The sequence below is a fragment of the Rattus norvegicus genome, chromosome 1 (genome assembly GCF_021556685.1).
Source record: "Rattus norvegicus strain SHRSP/BbbUtx chromosome 1, alternate assembly SHRSP_T2T, whole genome shotgun sequence".
Lineage (NCBI taxonomy): Eukaryota > Metazoa > Chordata > Mammalia > Rodentia > Muridae > Rattus > Rattus norvegicus.
In genome coordinates, this window is record NC_141534.1 from 218,547,674 (window position 1) to 218,563,151 (window position 15,478).

The 15,478-nt window shown below is 47.8% G+C and overlaps 1 protein-coding gene and 1 pseudogene across 15 annotated transcripts; one reads left to right on the forward strand and one right to left on the reverse strand.

Moving 5' to 3' along the window:
• Window positions 1-18: 18 nt before the first annotated feature.
• Taf6l (TATA-box binding protein associated factor 6 like) lies at window positions 19-12,563 on the reverse strand. 15 transcript variants are annotated; one of them, XM_087563441.1, is made up of 13 exons: window positions 12,515-12,563; window positions 12,044-12,073; window positions 11,236-11,292; window positions 10,051-10,210; window positions 9,558-9,644; window positions 8,828-8,978; window positions 8,640-8,690; window positions 8,071-8,165; window positions 5,273-5,347; window positions 4,932-5,152; window positions 4,505-4,637; window positions 907-1,035; window positions 22-820 (listed from the first exon to the last, which is right to left on the reverse strand). In XM_087563441.1, exons 3-13 carry the CDS (start codon window positions 11,241-11,243, stop codon window positions 59-61), a joined length of 1,872 nt encoding a protein of 623 aa, XP_087419567.1. In that variant the 5' UTR covers window positions 11,244-11,292; window positions 12,044-12,073; window positions 12,515-12,563; the 3' UTR covers window positions 22-58. The 15 variants fall into 15 exon arrangements, with proteins under 15 accessions (NP_001430335.1, XP_087419567.1, XP_087419600.1 ...); XM_087563474.1 differs by having other exon boundaries at window positions 22-836; XM_087563473.1 differs by having other exon boundaries at window positions 22-836; window positions 12,456-12,536.
• On the forward strand, window positions 1,667-2,405 carry LOC147997046 (interferon-induced transmembrane protein 2 pseudogene; annotated as a pseudogene).
• Window positions 12,564-15,478: the final 2,915 nt, after the last annotated feature.

Genomic DNA, 15,478 nt, shown 5'->3' on the forward strand with positions numbered 1-15,478 from the left:
CCACGAGCACAGACACGTCACTTCCGGGTGCGGGTTTATTCTCGGAGGCTTAGCAGCCTCATAGCGGCAGGTACAGCGAATAGTCTGAGAGCGCCCAGCGGCGGGCCGGGCGGCCAGTACGGCCGATCATGGGCAACTTCTGCACGTAGCGGGACGCGGGACTGGGCCCATACGGTGCAGGGAAAGCAGTTTGAAAGAGGCGCCCGCGGCAGCGCCGCCCGGCCTGACGCCCTGCGATTATAAACCGGAAGTGAGGGGCGCCGCGGGGCGCGAAGCGGCTCTTCTGGAAGACGTCTCGCGTTCCCGCGCCGGGACCCTGCTGACGAGGAGCGCCTCGCGCCCGGTGTACACGAGGTAGCGGCCTGCTCTCCGAGGTGGCGTTGGCGGCGGCGAGGGTTCCACCGCATGGGCTTTCGTCACCCTGAGGGCTGACCACGGCGCTGGCAGTCAGCTGCGGCATTTTCCGCACTGAATCCGGGGTAGTTGCAGGCTCCTTCTTGTCTCCGGGCGGTCGTGGGGCCGTGGGAGCAGGCTGGCCAGTGCCGAAGCGGGTGGCCAGGCTGTCACCAAAGAAGGAGTATAGTTCACGGTAGATGTCTGCTAGGGTCAAGGAAGAAGGATCCTCTGATCCCGCAACCCCTGACGGCAGCAGGAGGCCAGACCCAAAACCTGGTTCGGAACCGCCCCCAGGGGGAGACTCTTGTAAGAGAAGGCTGTCCCAAGGCAGGTCCTCCGCAGGACGGTACCCTCTCCCGCCAAGGCCACCGCGGTTGGGTTCTGCTGCCTGGGCTTTCATCTTAAGTAGTCGCTCTACGGCTACCTGTAAAACAAAAGAGCTAGGAGAGCTCTCTCAAAGTAAAGCTGCTGAGCTCCTGCAAGGAGGAGAAGCTAGGACTGGTAACTCACCAGAATAGCTCCATATACTTTGTGCCCATCTGCTTTGACCTGGGCATTAGATACGGAATAGTCATCCAGCACAGCCTGCAAGTTTGTCCAGTAAGTAGGCAGATGTGGGTAGAGGACTCGCTCCACTGCCTAGAATGGAAAGAAGGGATGCAGTTAAGTAACCTTGTTCCATATGCCCTTTCCCACAAAAGATCCACTCGATTTTTGACTGGGCTCAGTTCTCTATTACCTTACTGAGAAGATATCCCTCGTCTCTGGATACTGTATGTATAAGCTTTTGGTAAGCATAAGGGATAAAAACATACAAACATAGGCAATATAAAAATGCCCCATTACTGACATTAAGGGGTAATAAGGCATGATTAAATCATTACGACACAGAAATTGTTTGCAGACTGCTATTAAATACAATCCGAAAGGAAGTGGTGTTCTGACTAGAAAAACTAGAGCTGAGTTCAGACCACACACGTAAAAACAATACTGGGAGCCCACACTGGGCCTTGAATTCATGAGAATTCCCCTTCTTTAGCTTTCCAAACTCTGGGATTATAGGCAGTGTACTACTACACATGACTTTGTACAGTTTAAAATTGTGTAATCATCTGGGGGCAAAGCATGTCTAAACAAAGACGAGGACATTAGAGATGGGGCTTTGATATATAAAGTAGACTTGGATCACTCATCCAGAGCATGAACATTTGAAAATGCTAACCAACCGTCACACTCCTAGGAAAAATGTTGAAATAGGGATTACATTTAAAATAACTATAAAAGACAGCAAAACACTCTGCTAAAATTTACAGACATTAATGTACACCCAGAAAAGCTATCTTACCAGCAGCCATCCCCCAGACAGGGTGATTGTTCCAGAGTCAGTACTATGAGCCACAATTCCCAAGCCTTCATGCCCACCAATGCAGAACTTCCTCTAAGCTATGAGACAATCAAGCTATGTGACTGACCTGGAGAACTCAACAGCTCAGTGTGAGGACCACCAAGATCAACATGCCTAGAGAGGTCTCTGTGCCTAACCATGTGGTCTGGTGCCTGTTCAACGCCTGCTGCCTGGATTTCATTGCCTATGCCTACTCTGTGAAGTCCAGGGACAGGAAGATGGTGGGCAATGTGATAGGAGCCCACTTATGCCTCCACTGACAAGTGCCTGGACGTCAGCTCCCTGATCTTCAGCATCCTCATGGTGATTCTCTGCATCATTATTTTCTCTACTACCTCTGTGGTAGTCTTTCAGTTTTATTCACAAAGAACGCCACATTTGGATTCTGGCTGCTCAGGGTCTACTATCCACATCTGGCCCTCCCTTAAGGCTGAGGCCTTGACCCTTTACCCTATGCATATGCAAATGTTACCTTCACCTATCTGTCCACAGTGGATTCAGTAAAGTGCACTTGGTAGCAAAAAGGAAGGAAGAAAAGAAAGAAAGAGGGCTGGAGAGATGGCTCAGTGGTAAGAGCACTGGCTGCTCTTGCAGAGGACTTGGGTTCAATTCCCAGGAATTATGAAGCACCTAACAACTGTAAATCCAGTTTTAAAAGGGACTGAAGCATCACATATACATAGGCATAGGTATGTAGGCAAAAACACCAATGCACATAAAATAACATTTTTTTCAAAAAGCTGCTACTAAAATAAAACAAAAGGAATTCGAGGGGGCCCAACAAAATGGGTCACTGTGTAAACACACTTGCTGTACAGGCCTAGTGACCTGAGAGAGAATTCACTCGCCACACATGTACTGTGGCAAACATGCCTATGCACACACATCATAACTTCTATAATAACAACAATGACCTATGCACACATATCATACACTTCTATAATAATAACAGTAATGACCACACATGTACTGTGGCAAACATGCCTATGCACACACATCATACACTTATACAATAATAACAGTAATGACCTTTGTTTTCAAGAGGAGGTGAGATGTCGCTCAGTGTGTTGAGTGTTTGACTAACAAGCTCTAAGCCTAGATGTGATCCCAGCACTGCATAAAATGGATGTGGTGATCCTGTTTTTAACCCTAGCATGCCAGCTCTCAGGAGGCTGCAGCAGATTCAAGGTCACCTTCAGATACAAAGCAAACCCAAGGGCAGCTTGGGATAAATCAGCACATAAAAGTCTAGTTTAAGCCAACAGAACCAACAGAATGTTTGTCTTTCTTTTTTTGTTTTTTTTCCAACTTTAATTTCAAATTTGAAACCAGTCTAGGTTTCATTCAAAGTCCTTGGTTTTTGTTTGTTTGTTTAAAAAAGCCAGGCATGATGGCATAAGCCTTTTATCCCAGCAGTGGAGGTAGGGGTCAGAGGCTGAGGAAGGTTTCTCTGTGTAACCCTGGCTATACTGGAACTCACTCTGTAGAACTTACAGCCTCAACCTCAGAGATCTGCCTGCTTCTGCTGGATTAAAGGCGTATGGCAAAAACAATTTTCTTGGGGCGCGGGGGGAGGGTAATTTGTATTTTATTTTGTCTTTTATATGTAGGTACTTTTTCTCCTTCTTTAAAAGCCCTCTCCCCACCCACCCACCTTGTGGCTCCCTACCCCTCATCTGTTTAGCTCAAATGACATGGCTATTTCCTCTTTACTTCAACCTCCACCTCTAGGCAGCTTCTAGATTTACCGCTTACGGACCTAAGATGCTTTACACTCTACTAAGCTTAAAACACACAGACACCAACAGTATTTCCGCATACCAACAAAGGTCAATCCCTCTAGCAGACACCACTCTAGCAGAATTTAGGAAGAAACATAACAAAAGGGATGGGGTGGGAGGTGGGGGAATGGTGCAGACCACTGGCCAAGGTCAAGAAGACCCATCCTTTGACAGCCAACACTGCAGAAATGAAGTGATGAAGGGTGTTGGTTCTCCTTAGGGCAATCACCATAAGATTGTGAGGACTCAGGGTTGGGTATTTAGCTCAGTGGTAGAGCTAGCAAGTGCAAGGCCCTGGGTTTGGTCCTCAGCTCCGGGTTTTTGTGTGTGTGTGTGTGTGTGTGTGTGTGTGTGTGTGTGTGTATGTGATGATTCATGACACCATCAAGATCACTTGATATAATATTTCCCTCAAACCTTTTTTTAAAAAAATATAAATTCAAAATGAAACAAAGAATTATTCAGTGGACATAGTCATATTAACAGAACTAAGACATATAATTGGGGGATGGAGAGATGGCTCAGCAGTTAAGATCACTGACTGCTCTTACAGAGGTCCTGAGTTCAATTCCCAGCAACCACATGGTGGCTCACAACCATCTGTAATGGGATCTGATGCACTCTTCTGGTGTGTCTGAAGACAGCTACAGTGTATTCATATAAATAAAATAAATCTTTAAAAAAAAAAAAAAAACCAAACCTGAGGGTATTTCCTAACATGGTGCTGTGAAACCGGCAGGAATTTTAACAAATCAAGTTCTGAAGGGATGAGAACTTACAATAAAACCTGGCCTAAGGCAAGGTTTCAACGTGGCAGCATCAAACACACACCACTTTCACAATAAAATACACACCAATGACATTTTTCCAACACTTATAGCCAGTCACTCGCCAAGATCTGTGAGAAAGCCAGAGTCCTCACCTTCCAGCCTAGAGCATGCAGCCCTACCACTGCCCCATAGTGAGAACAGAGAGGCCGTACAGGGTCTGTCAGGACCTTCTGCAGGGAGAGCAGAATCTGCTGATAGAGGCCACTTACAAGGTCTCCATGAGTCCTGTGGAAGTAACAGGAGGAAAGAGAATGAGATACCACACATAAGGTGTGTAACATTTGTAGACCTCTCTGAGACAGGCTGCCAGGTGTGACTGGCCCAGGATCCAAGGGACAAGACTTCTATATCTTAGTATATTTGTAACTGTACCATGGCCTGCCAGCTAGGGGGCTCTAAGGAGAGGCTCCACATTTAACATTTAATCTAAGAGCCAGAGGCATCATACAGCTCCCTATCACAACCCAATCAACTCTATAAGCTATCCCACCCTCTGTTCAGCTTGAGCCCAATGGCTACCAGAAGATGTGGCTGAGTAGGAGGGCAGCCCCATCTCGCAGAGTCCAGTGGTCATTCAAAGGGTTGATGGAGGCAGCCAGTGGCTCCAAGACACAGTAAAGCACGCTGCCCACCAGAGATCGGACATAGGGCCCCAAGCAGAGGTGTGGGTTCCGTATCAGGCTCCGTGCTACCTGCAGTAGTCGGTGCAGCTGCTCCAGGTCGTGGCTTACAGATTTTACCTGTGGTAGGAGTGGGTAGCTTAGAGAGACATGGAGAGACAGGAGCTTGCAATTCTGACAGCATCTTCTATGAGCCCTAAACCAAGAAGGGTCATGTTCGCTAGAGAATTGATCACTTACCCCACTGACCACATAAACAAAGTAAGGCAGGAGTGCTGCAATCTTGGAGTTTGTCTGCAGGTCCTGGAGGGCAACCTGAAAGAAACCACCTCAATAAAAGGAAAGCTCTGGAGCCCGGGTTAGGACCCATGTGTTAGCATAGCATGGGCTGGAGAGATGGCTCAGTGGTTAAGAGCCCCGGCTGCTCTTCCAGAGGTCCAGAGTTCAATTCCCAGCAACCACATGGTGGCTCACAACCATCTGTAGTGGGGTCCAGTACCCTCTTCTGGAGACAGTGACAGTGTACTTATATATAATAAATGAATAAATCTTTAAAAAAAAAAAGAAACCCACTGACATAGACAAGAACAGTACTGTCTGTTTACAAGAAAAGAAAAGCACAAGGCTAAGTGTGGCACAGGAAGCAGGTGGGGGCCAGTGTAAAGCCAGCATGACCCTCTTTCCAAAAGAAAAAAAAGTGGGGACAGTGAGACTGTTCAGTCTGGTAAAAGCACATGTTGCACAAGGCCATCAACCGAAGTTCAAATCTCACAAACCACGTAAAAGTAGAAGAAAGCTAACAAGTGTTTTCTGGAGACGGGGTTTCTATATGTAACAGCCCTGGCTGTTCTGGAACTCACTCTGTAGACCAAGCTGACTTTGAACCCACAGAGATGCTCCTGCCTCGGCCTCCCAAGTGCTGTAACTAAGGGCATGTGCCACCACCACCACGCTCAGAGTGTTTTTTTTTTTTTTTTTTAACCTTCACACAGGTGCACAGCATGCACAAGTGTGTGAGCAATTGTTCTGGTTTTTTTCGTTTGTTTTTGGTTTTTGTTTTTGTTTTTGTTTTTTGTTTTTTTTTTAAGACAGGGTCTGATGTAGACGGCCCTTTAATTATGTAGCTGAGGACACCTTGAACTTCTGATCACCCCGCTTCCCATTTCCTAAGTGCTAGGATTACTGGTGTTTGCTGCCATGTCTAGTTATTCAACATCATGTTAACTAAAAAAATGGAGCTGTAGGTTTCCCTTGGTGGCTGGAGCCTGTATAGCTCTGCAAATGGGAGGCGGAGACATAAAGGATCACTGCAAATGGCCCGAGCTGCCACAGTGAGTTCCAGGCCACAGGTTACACAGCAAGACTAAGACTAACCCTTGTCTCAAACAAAACAAAACCCCAGCTAAAAAAGGTAAGCTGTGAAAGCAGATTATGCTTATGTGATAGCAACAGTAACTTGCACTAGGAGCTAACCCGCGGGAGTGAGCCGCAGACCGTGTGCTTTCTACTGAAAATAGCTCTGTCCTAAATGCATACTGGTGTTACTTTTATAGGCAGAAGACATTTATTACAGCAAAAACAAAACTACATCTGGGGCTGGAAAGATGGCTCCGAAGTCGAGAGCGTTAAGAGTAACTGCTGTTCTTACAGAGGACCAGGGTTCAGTTCCCAGCTCTCACGGAACAGTTTACAACTCTGTAACTCCATTGTAGGGGACACACAGCCTCTTCTGATCTCCATGGACACTGAGCAAAGACGATGCACTTTCATGCATGCAGGCAAAACACTCACACACAGCAAATAAAAAGCGAACAGTTCTTTAAGAAGATTAAAAAGCAGCTAGGTGGCGGTGGCACATCCCATCAATCCCAGCACTCAGGAGGCAGAGGTGGGAGGATCTCTGTGAGTTCAAAGTCAGCATGGTCTACAGAGATACTTTTAGAACGACCAAGAAACAAACAAACAAACAAACAAACAGTGTCTGGAAAACAGCTAAGAGGTGGGCAGGGTGCCTTTTAATCCTAGAGCTACAGGGAAGGAGGTAGGCAGATCTACTGAGTTCATGGTCATCAGGCCAACCTACATAGAAAGACCCTGTCTCAAAAAACATAACCACCCAAAAAAACCCACCTCATCCATAAACTTGGGGCCATCCAAGCCCTCTAGACAAGGAGGTGAGAGTGAAGAAGGGCCTAGCTCCCAGCCTCACAGCTGCTAGCTACAGGTGACTAAGAAGACAAACAAGAGCTAAGTTTCTGTTTCCTTGGCTTTTGTTGTCTACAGTGACAGGGTCTTACAAAGAAGCCCACAGTCCAGCCTCAAACTTGCCATCTTCCAACCAGTGCTGATATTATAGGCCCATGCCACTGTGCGTGCCTCTGAGTGTTGGGACTCCAATCCAGGCTTCTGCATATGCTAGTCAATGCAGGGTAGCCTACCAGCCAAGTTCTGGGGATAGAAACGGATGCTGGCAATGTTCCTAGTTTATAAGCACAAAAGCAGCAGCTAGACATGTGAGGACGGAGGATCTAACTGCACACAGAAAGGTAATATGATTAAGCAAACCAGAGTCTTCATCTGGCCATGGGTGGTGTCCAGAGGTTAAACCAATAGCAGCTACCAGCCCAGGAACTAGAGAACCAGCCCAGTCTGTAGTGCACGCCAGGCTGGGCACCTAGGGGGACCTGACCTGGACCTCTATTTCTTTTCCTTTCCTTACCAAGTCCAGATAAATTAATGCCTCAATTGGTTCCAGATCAATGGATACCCAAAAAGAAAAGGGAACCCAAATGAAGGTGTGGGAACACAATCAGTAGAAGCGCCTGTAGTGCTGCCCATTGCCAAGGAAGAAAGGGTTCTACTCAGGTACAAAGGAGCCAGGACTTGCACAGTAGGAGACCACTCAGAACACACACACCACTGGAGAACAGGTTCCACCACAGTAACTAGTTCACCTACGGAGAATAGGAATTAGATGGCTGAAAATACCCCAAGATTTAAAGCTTTGACTTTAGGCCTAGTCAGGCTCAGTCTTTCACCTTCATCAGCTGTGGATCATCGCCCAGCACAGCCCGTGTCACTTGCTGGTAGTATTTGAGCAGGTCATCTGTCAGTGAAGACACTGCACTGGGCACTGTGAGGAGATAGGAAGGAAGTGGTCACCGATAGACAGATAACCTTCTGGAGGCTGCTGCCCTCCAACCAGCACTACCCCCATGCACAGGCTCCAGCTGCACTCTGATCAGGTAGGTTCCACGGGTCTCGGTTCTATCTACTCTCACCTACCCTCTGCCCCACAGTTTCCTGCTCAGTTCTCAAGCTTCCAGTGGACAAGCCTCAGGCTCTTCAAGCTCTACTCAGCATACCCTGGAAGTAAGACACTTCTCGGGGACCTCAGCATGCAACCCAGACTTCTGTCTTGACCTCCAACATACTGAATGGTAACGGGTCAGGGTTCTAACTGTAACCATAAGCCTTCTGGACAAGGACCTGTGTCCCTTTAGAACAGCAGGCACCCATACATGCTTGTGAGATGCAGACCAAAAGGCAAGAGGCCCCTCACTCCTATAGAGCTCTTCCAGACAGCCCATTCTCCACACTGCCTTACCTGATCCCTGAGGTGCCAGATTTCCCTTGCCATCCAGATAGGAGACATGAACTAGAATCAGGAGACATAGATGGATGTCAGTTGGGATTTTACCCCTCCAAATTCTGCCCTACCTCCAAGCTGGCCCATCAGCACCACTCAGACCATCCGGTTTGTGTCCTAACCCCAAGAAGGACCCTAGCAGCCACCTCTGACGGCTGTCTCTGCACAGCCCTTGGGGATGTTAGTGGCCAGTGCCAGCTCCACCAGGTTCACTTCTCGATCCTCTGGAAAGTAGAGTTCCCCCTCCCTTGCAGGGCGCAAGGGCAACACCTCCTGGGACCCATAGCCACACACAGCCTGAGGAGAAAGAAGTTGACAAGCAGGGTGAATTCAGTGAAGGAACAGGAGCCAGGCTCTCCTGACCGGGGCAGGAAGCCTACGCTGGAGGGTAGGCCACATGTCCCCAGAAGCAAGATGCCTGGAGATCAGAGCTGTCTGTGGTTCACTGGGTCAAGATTATATGTTGTCTTTCCTGGCATAACTGTAAGGGTTCTGTGCCCCACTGCTAAGGAGCCAGTCTCTCCCGTTCACACCCAAACAATTCTCAAAACATATTACCTTCCTCCCTCAACTCCTGGCCCCAGAGCTATACCAAGACAGGTTAGCATCCCCATGTTTCTTCGGGCTGTTTACTTACCCAGCATCCCTCTTTATTTCTTCAAGCTCATGTTCCTCAGTAAGGCCTGGCTCAAGCTCTACCTCTTCTGTGAGGCCTTCCCCAACCTCCAGAACTCATGGGCCTTCCCATTCTTTAGGCCCAGCACCTGGTCTGCTACATTGTGTGTTTGTCCCCAGGTCTTACCCCTGCCATCCCTGATCTGAACAGGAGAGGTGGCTGGGCATCCCCTGGGCCCTCTATGGCCACACTCCACTAACCTCCACACTGCTCCACCTGAGAGCCCTGTTGAAGTCCTCCACTGTCAGCTTCCTTCGTTTGGTGTGTTTCATGAACTGAGAGCTGTTCTGGGAGGGGAGGGAGAGAATCCAGAATCAGGGGACAGGGAGCAAATATGGGAACCCCCAAGGGAAATGGGCTAGACTGAAAAGACAGAGAGAACTCCACACCAGCAGTCAGAGAGCCTGCATTTCCAGCTCAGCTTTTGCACACCTTCCGCATGCCATGTCCCCATGTGTGCCTCAGTGTCTGGTGTACAGTCTCACTATCCATCTCTTCTGCCTAGGTAGTGGGGCACTGTGAGAAAGTGTCATGAGAAAGTGCCCAGCAAGTGTGTTCTTTTCTAGATGTGTAACTGGCTAGAAAGAGACTCTCTTCTGACCTCAAAGCACAAGATACCTGGCATACGTTTGCTGAGGATGTCAGTGGGAAGAACAAAGGGAGGAGGAGTGAGGGGAAGTGAGAGCAGCACACCTGGGTGGCCTCTCTGAGACGGTAGCACACATCTTCAGCAAGCAGAGCGGCCACTTCGTCACTCAGCTCCAGCCCGGTGCTCTCTGCCATGAGCCGGACTGACTCCCGAGGGATCTCCACAAACCGCCTCTCTTCTCTTTCTGACATGGCTCCAGTGGAACTGCAAATGGAAAAAGAAGGTTGAAAAGCTGCCTAGTATCTCTGAGATTTCCCCCAAGCGTGAGGCAAGCAAGACCATTCCAACCATATCTGCTCGTCTTGTCTTATAAGCCACAAAGAGGGAGCTAAAGACTCAGCACAGCCCAGGTCCAGGATGACCCACCCAGGAATGCTCCCAGGACCATCTCCAGGACCAATATGCACCCTACGTCATCCACACAGCCATCCTCCCAGTGGTTGCCGTTGTAATACAGAAAGATACCAGTCCATGTGGTGAAGGCTATGCATGTGCCTTGCCAGCATCTGTCTACAAAACCCTACTGTTTCTCGTCTTGTGTTCTAGACTCACACTTATTGCCACCTTTATCCCCTTACTTCAGGCCACAGTGTTCCTTCTGTCTGACACTGCCCTTCCTTTGTTCTCCTCCCCGAATCTCTTAGACTCGGTGACCCATCACCTACTCCATCCTTCAGATCCCTGTTCAAATGTCAAGGACGTCTTCCCAGATTGTACTGACTGTCCCTGTCATTTGTCTTCAGTTATGAAGCAGGAGGATGGATAACAGTTCAAAGTCCACCTGAACTATTAAGTGAGTTGAAGGTTACCCTAACAACTCAGACTATCTCAAAATAAAATGTAAAAAGAAGGCTGGAGCTAGACAGTGGTGGCTCACATTTTAATCCCAGAACTCAGGATGCAAAGACAGGTGGATCTCTGAGTTCGAGGCTAGCCCGGTCTACAGTGTGAGTTCCAGGACAGCCTGGGATACACAGAGAAACCCTATCCTGAAAGAAAGAAAGAAAGAAAGAAAGAAAAAAAAAAAAAAAAAACCTGGAGATACCGCTCAGTGGCAGAGAGCTTTCCTAACAGGTGTGCTGCCTTAGGTTCAAAGACTCTGTAACTTCACAGCACAGCTCTTTACAACCAACCCCACTCTTTTTTAAGGGGGTACCGGGGCATGCGCATGCAGTTCCACAGTTGACTGAAAGTTGTACAGCAGCAGAGACCACAGTCCATATGCTCACCTGTGCATCCCAAGCCTCCAGCAGGATCAGCACACACTATGCCCCCATTCACACTTGCTGAAAAAAAGAAAGGATAGTTGTTGTTTCTGAGACAGCGTCTAGACCAGGCTGACCCCCAACTCACAGAGATCTCTCTGCCCCTGCCCCCCACCCCACACACCGAGTGCTAGAACTAGGGACATAGGTCAGGACTCCTGGCCATGAACAGCTTTGTTTTTTAAACATTTATTCACTATTATGTGCACTGGTGTTCTGCCTGCACGTATATGTCTGTGTAAGGATGCCAGATCCCCTGGAACTGGAGTTACAGACAGTTGTGACCTGCTATGTCGGTGCTGAGAATCAAACCTGGGTCCTCCAGAAGAGTAGCCAACTGCTCAGCCATCTCTCCAGCCCAGCTATTTTCTTTTTTCTTTTTTCAGAACTGGGGATCGAACCCAGGGCCTTGCGCTTGCTAGGCAAGTGCTCTACCACTGAGCTAAATCCCCAACCCCCCAGCTATTTTTCTAAACACATAAATGCCCGTGGCTTCCAGCTAGTAACACTCTATGACCTCATCCTACCCTCACTAACACAGAGATGTATAGTTGTATACAATTGTCCATTTCACAAAGTCCAGGAAGTTTCAGCTCAGAGAGGTTACCCGAACTGTCAAGACCAAACAGTAAGCACTGGGTAATTAGATTGCAGGGACTCAAACCCTGGCTGTAATTCAAGTCAGGATAATATATTCATGAGCGGTAGGTTTGTGTTTGAACTAGGCCTGGCTTTGTAGCCCAAAGATTTAAAGTCCCACCACCAGACTCACCACTGAATGAGTATGCTTCAGTTTTCCCATCTGTAAAATGGTAGCATTCAGTCTTGCTCAAGTGGAAAGTCAGAAGGGAGTTTCTCTATTATGTTCCCCTGTTGAGACCTCACAAAATCCAGTCTGTGACCAAGGTCTCCCACTCCTTAGTCTCCTGTCCTGCACAACCTCAGTTCCAAGTCCTCCTGACCAGGAGGCGTGGGAACCGACTTCCAAGGGCTTCTAGGTTGCGCATTCTTCCCACCCACCTACCTCCAACCCAGATCCAGAGGGCGTGGGGTCGAGTGGGGAGGTCAGGGGTTACGGAACTTGTGTCACGTGCTCGATGAGGGGGCGGGCCCCCGTGGGCTCCGAGGCTGGTGAGCAGCCCACCGTGAGAAGCAATCCCTGGGTCCGGGCTGGACTCGCTCACCTCCGGACTCCGGCGTCGGGAAGGCGCCTGCCGGGGAGGAGAAGGTTGCTTCCACTCACCGGCTCACGGTAATTCCCTCTCTCCGCGCTCAGGCTCCGCCCTCCATACGCGGAGCCAATCGGCGGCCGTCTACTGAGTTCTCCGCCCACCAAAGAGGCGTTCCACCTCAAGATTGGTCAGTGTGAATGTGCGGTAAGGGCACTAAGGCGTCGTTGGTCACGTGAGTGGCGCTTCTTAAAGCAACAGCTCTTGTTGGTGAGCTAACAGGTGTGTCACTGCATAAAACAAGCTGGCCATGAAACTCAGGCCTTCCTCTGCTTCCAGAGTGCTGGGATCAAAGGTGTGTGCTACCACACCGCTTTCCAGTTTATGATTTTAAAAGTTTAATTCTGGACTGGAGAAATGGCTCAGTGGTTAAGAGTAGTAACTGCTCTTCCAGAGGTCCTGAGTTCAAGTCCCAGCAACCACATGGTGGCTCACAACCATCTGTAATGAGATCTGATGCCCTCTTCTGGTGTGTGAAGACAGCTACAGTGTATTCACATACATAAAATAAATAAGTAAGTCTTTAAAAAAAAAGTTTAATTGTGTGTGTGTGTGTGTGTGTGTGTGTGTGTAAGCTTGCAAATAAGAGGACAACTTTGAGGAGCTGATACTCTTGTTCTACTGTGTAGGGACCAACAGTTGAACTCAGGTTGTCCGGCTTATGCAACAAGCTTTTTTACTTGTCTTCGCCAGCCCACCAGTCCTGTGTAAAGCTGCATACAGCTCACGTTGTAACATGCTTGTCTAGTACTTGCAGGACATAAACTAGCAAGCACTTGGGTGAAAACGGGAGGATCAGAAGTTCAATACTATCCTTGGCTACTTAACAAGTTTAAGGCTATAGGAATAGGGATATAGGAAACCCTAAGAAAGTAAAATTTATTTACTGTGCTTTAGGTGATCAAACCTACAGCTTTGCATGTGATAGACAAATGTTCTACCACTAAGCTACATCCTCAGTGTTCTTTATTATCTATTTTTTTAATAAATCTTTTTTTTTAAACATTGTTGTGAGCCACCGTGTGGTTGCTGAGAATTGAACTCGGGACCTCTGGAAAAGCAGTCAAGGAAGCCAGAGTGGCCGGAACTCCTGAAAATGGAGTAACAACAGGTTGTTGTGAGGGTAATTGAACTCAGGTCCTATGCAAGAGCAACAAGAGGTCTTAGCCCTTTATTATTTTTTAATATCTAATTATTTTTTTATTTTTTTATTTTTATTTATTTATTATATATAAGTACACTGTAGCTGTCTTCAGATACACCAGAAGAGGGCATCAGATCTCTTTACAGATGGTTGTGAGCCACCATGTGGTTGCTGGGAATTGAACTCATGACCTCTGGAAGAGCAGTCGGGTGCTCTTAACCACTGAGCCATCTCTCCAGCCCTAATTATTTATTTTATGTATGTGAGTACACTGTAGTTGTCTTAAGACACACCAGAAGAGGGCATCGGGTATCAGATCACCATTACAGATGGTTGTGAGCCACCATGTGGTTGCTGGGAATTGAACTCAGGACCTCTGAAGAGCAGTCAGCATTCTTAACGACTGAGCCATCTCTCCAGCCCAACCCCCCCCTCCATTTTTTTTAATACCAAAAAGGAGCTTCCTGCAAGAGAACATGGCCATATACATCCACCCCTCTTTCTTTGAGGTTTTGATAGTGCTGCTGCTCCTGCTGCTTGGAAAAGAAAATCCTCTAGGACTAAGCTAAAAGAGCCAGATGGATGGAATTGCGGTTGCCATGGCAACACCATCTGAGGATACTGAGCCTGCTGTCTCTCCCAGTTATGTTGACATTTGGTGTGGTTTCCATGCTTGAACACTGAAGTGTCTGTCCACCTATGAAAGAGAGGCCGTTCCCAGAGGTCTTAATTTATCTGCTCCATCAGTAGCATTTGGACTGCTTACATTTATGTCTGGACAACCATTGGCCAGGAGGTAGAAGAGGATGGAGGAAGGCCCAGACCTGGCTGGGTACTATCGGATCTAGTGAAGCTGTATAGAATCTGTCTGGGGTTTATTTACTCCCAACTGGAGCAGAGGCAGGTGCTCAGGAAGGCAGTAATGAGATCGACCTTACCACAGGAAATAAAGTGACTACTGTGGATACCATCTGGGATGGATCACCGCTGAGCCACTCCACCCTCAGAACAAAGCTACCATATCGTTAAAGTGTCCTGAGCTCAGGGGAAGGCCCCTGCTGCCTGTGAGTAGAGCCAGGTAACCTTAACAAGCCCTATCTACACTTCATCTTAAGGCATTCTGTTACATACAAAGAATTCTACTCTTTAATGAGCAGACTTTAAAAAAAATGAGCCAACTTACACTTTCAGAAGTTTGATCCTTGATTGCACATGCCTGAGACAGATGGCCAGTCTCAAGGACAGGCCTCCCACACTGAAGTTAGTCTTCAGCAGTATGTCATGTCACCTAGGCAACCAATAAGAGCTCACCTAAGAAATTTCCACTTTACCTGGTAAAGAGCGTATCTTCCCTCCCTTTCTCTCCAATTAGCATCCTCACTTCCAGACTTCCCTACTACCGACTTTAAAAGATCAAAGCCAGGCACGATAGCACAGGCTGAGGTCGGAAGGCAGAAGCCAGAAAGATCTATGTGATTCCCAGGCTACTTAGCACCACACAGTTGAGACCCTGTCTAACAAATGGAGGTGGGAGGCATGGCAGTAACCTGAACCTACAAATTTATCAAAATTTCAATTAAGAACATTTTGTTTTGTTTTTGAGGCAGAATCTCACTACGTAGAGTGGGCTTACACCCAGTTCCAATTAAGAACATTTTAAGGGCTGGAGAGATGGCTCAGCTGTTAAGAGCACTGGCCACTCTTCCCAAGGTCCTGAGTACAATTCCCAGCAACCACATGATGGCTCACAACCATCTGTAATGAGGCCTGATGCCCTCTTCTCTTGTGTCTGAAGACAGCTACAGTGTCCTCATTTAAATAAAAAAACATTTTA

Bases quoted from the DNA above. Each gene is read 5' to 3' on its own strand.
- Taf6l (NM_001443406.1), bottom strand. The intron at 8,691-8,827 runs GTGGCTGCTAGG...TCCTGATTCTAG, and splicing joins TGCAGAGACAGCCGTCAGAG to TTCATGTCTCCTATCTGGAT. The intron at 821-906 runs GTGAGTTACCAG...TTTGTTTTACAG, and splicing joins AAGTATATGGAGCTATTCTG to GTAGCCGTAGAGCGACTACT.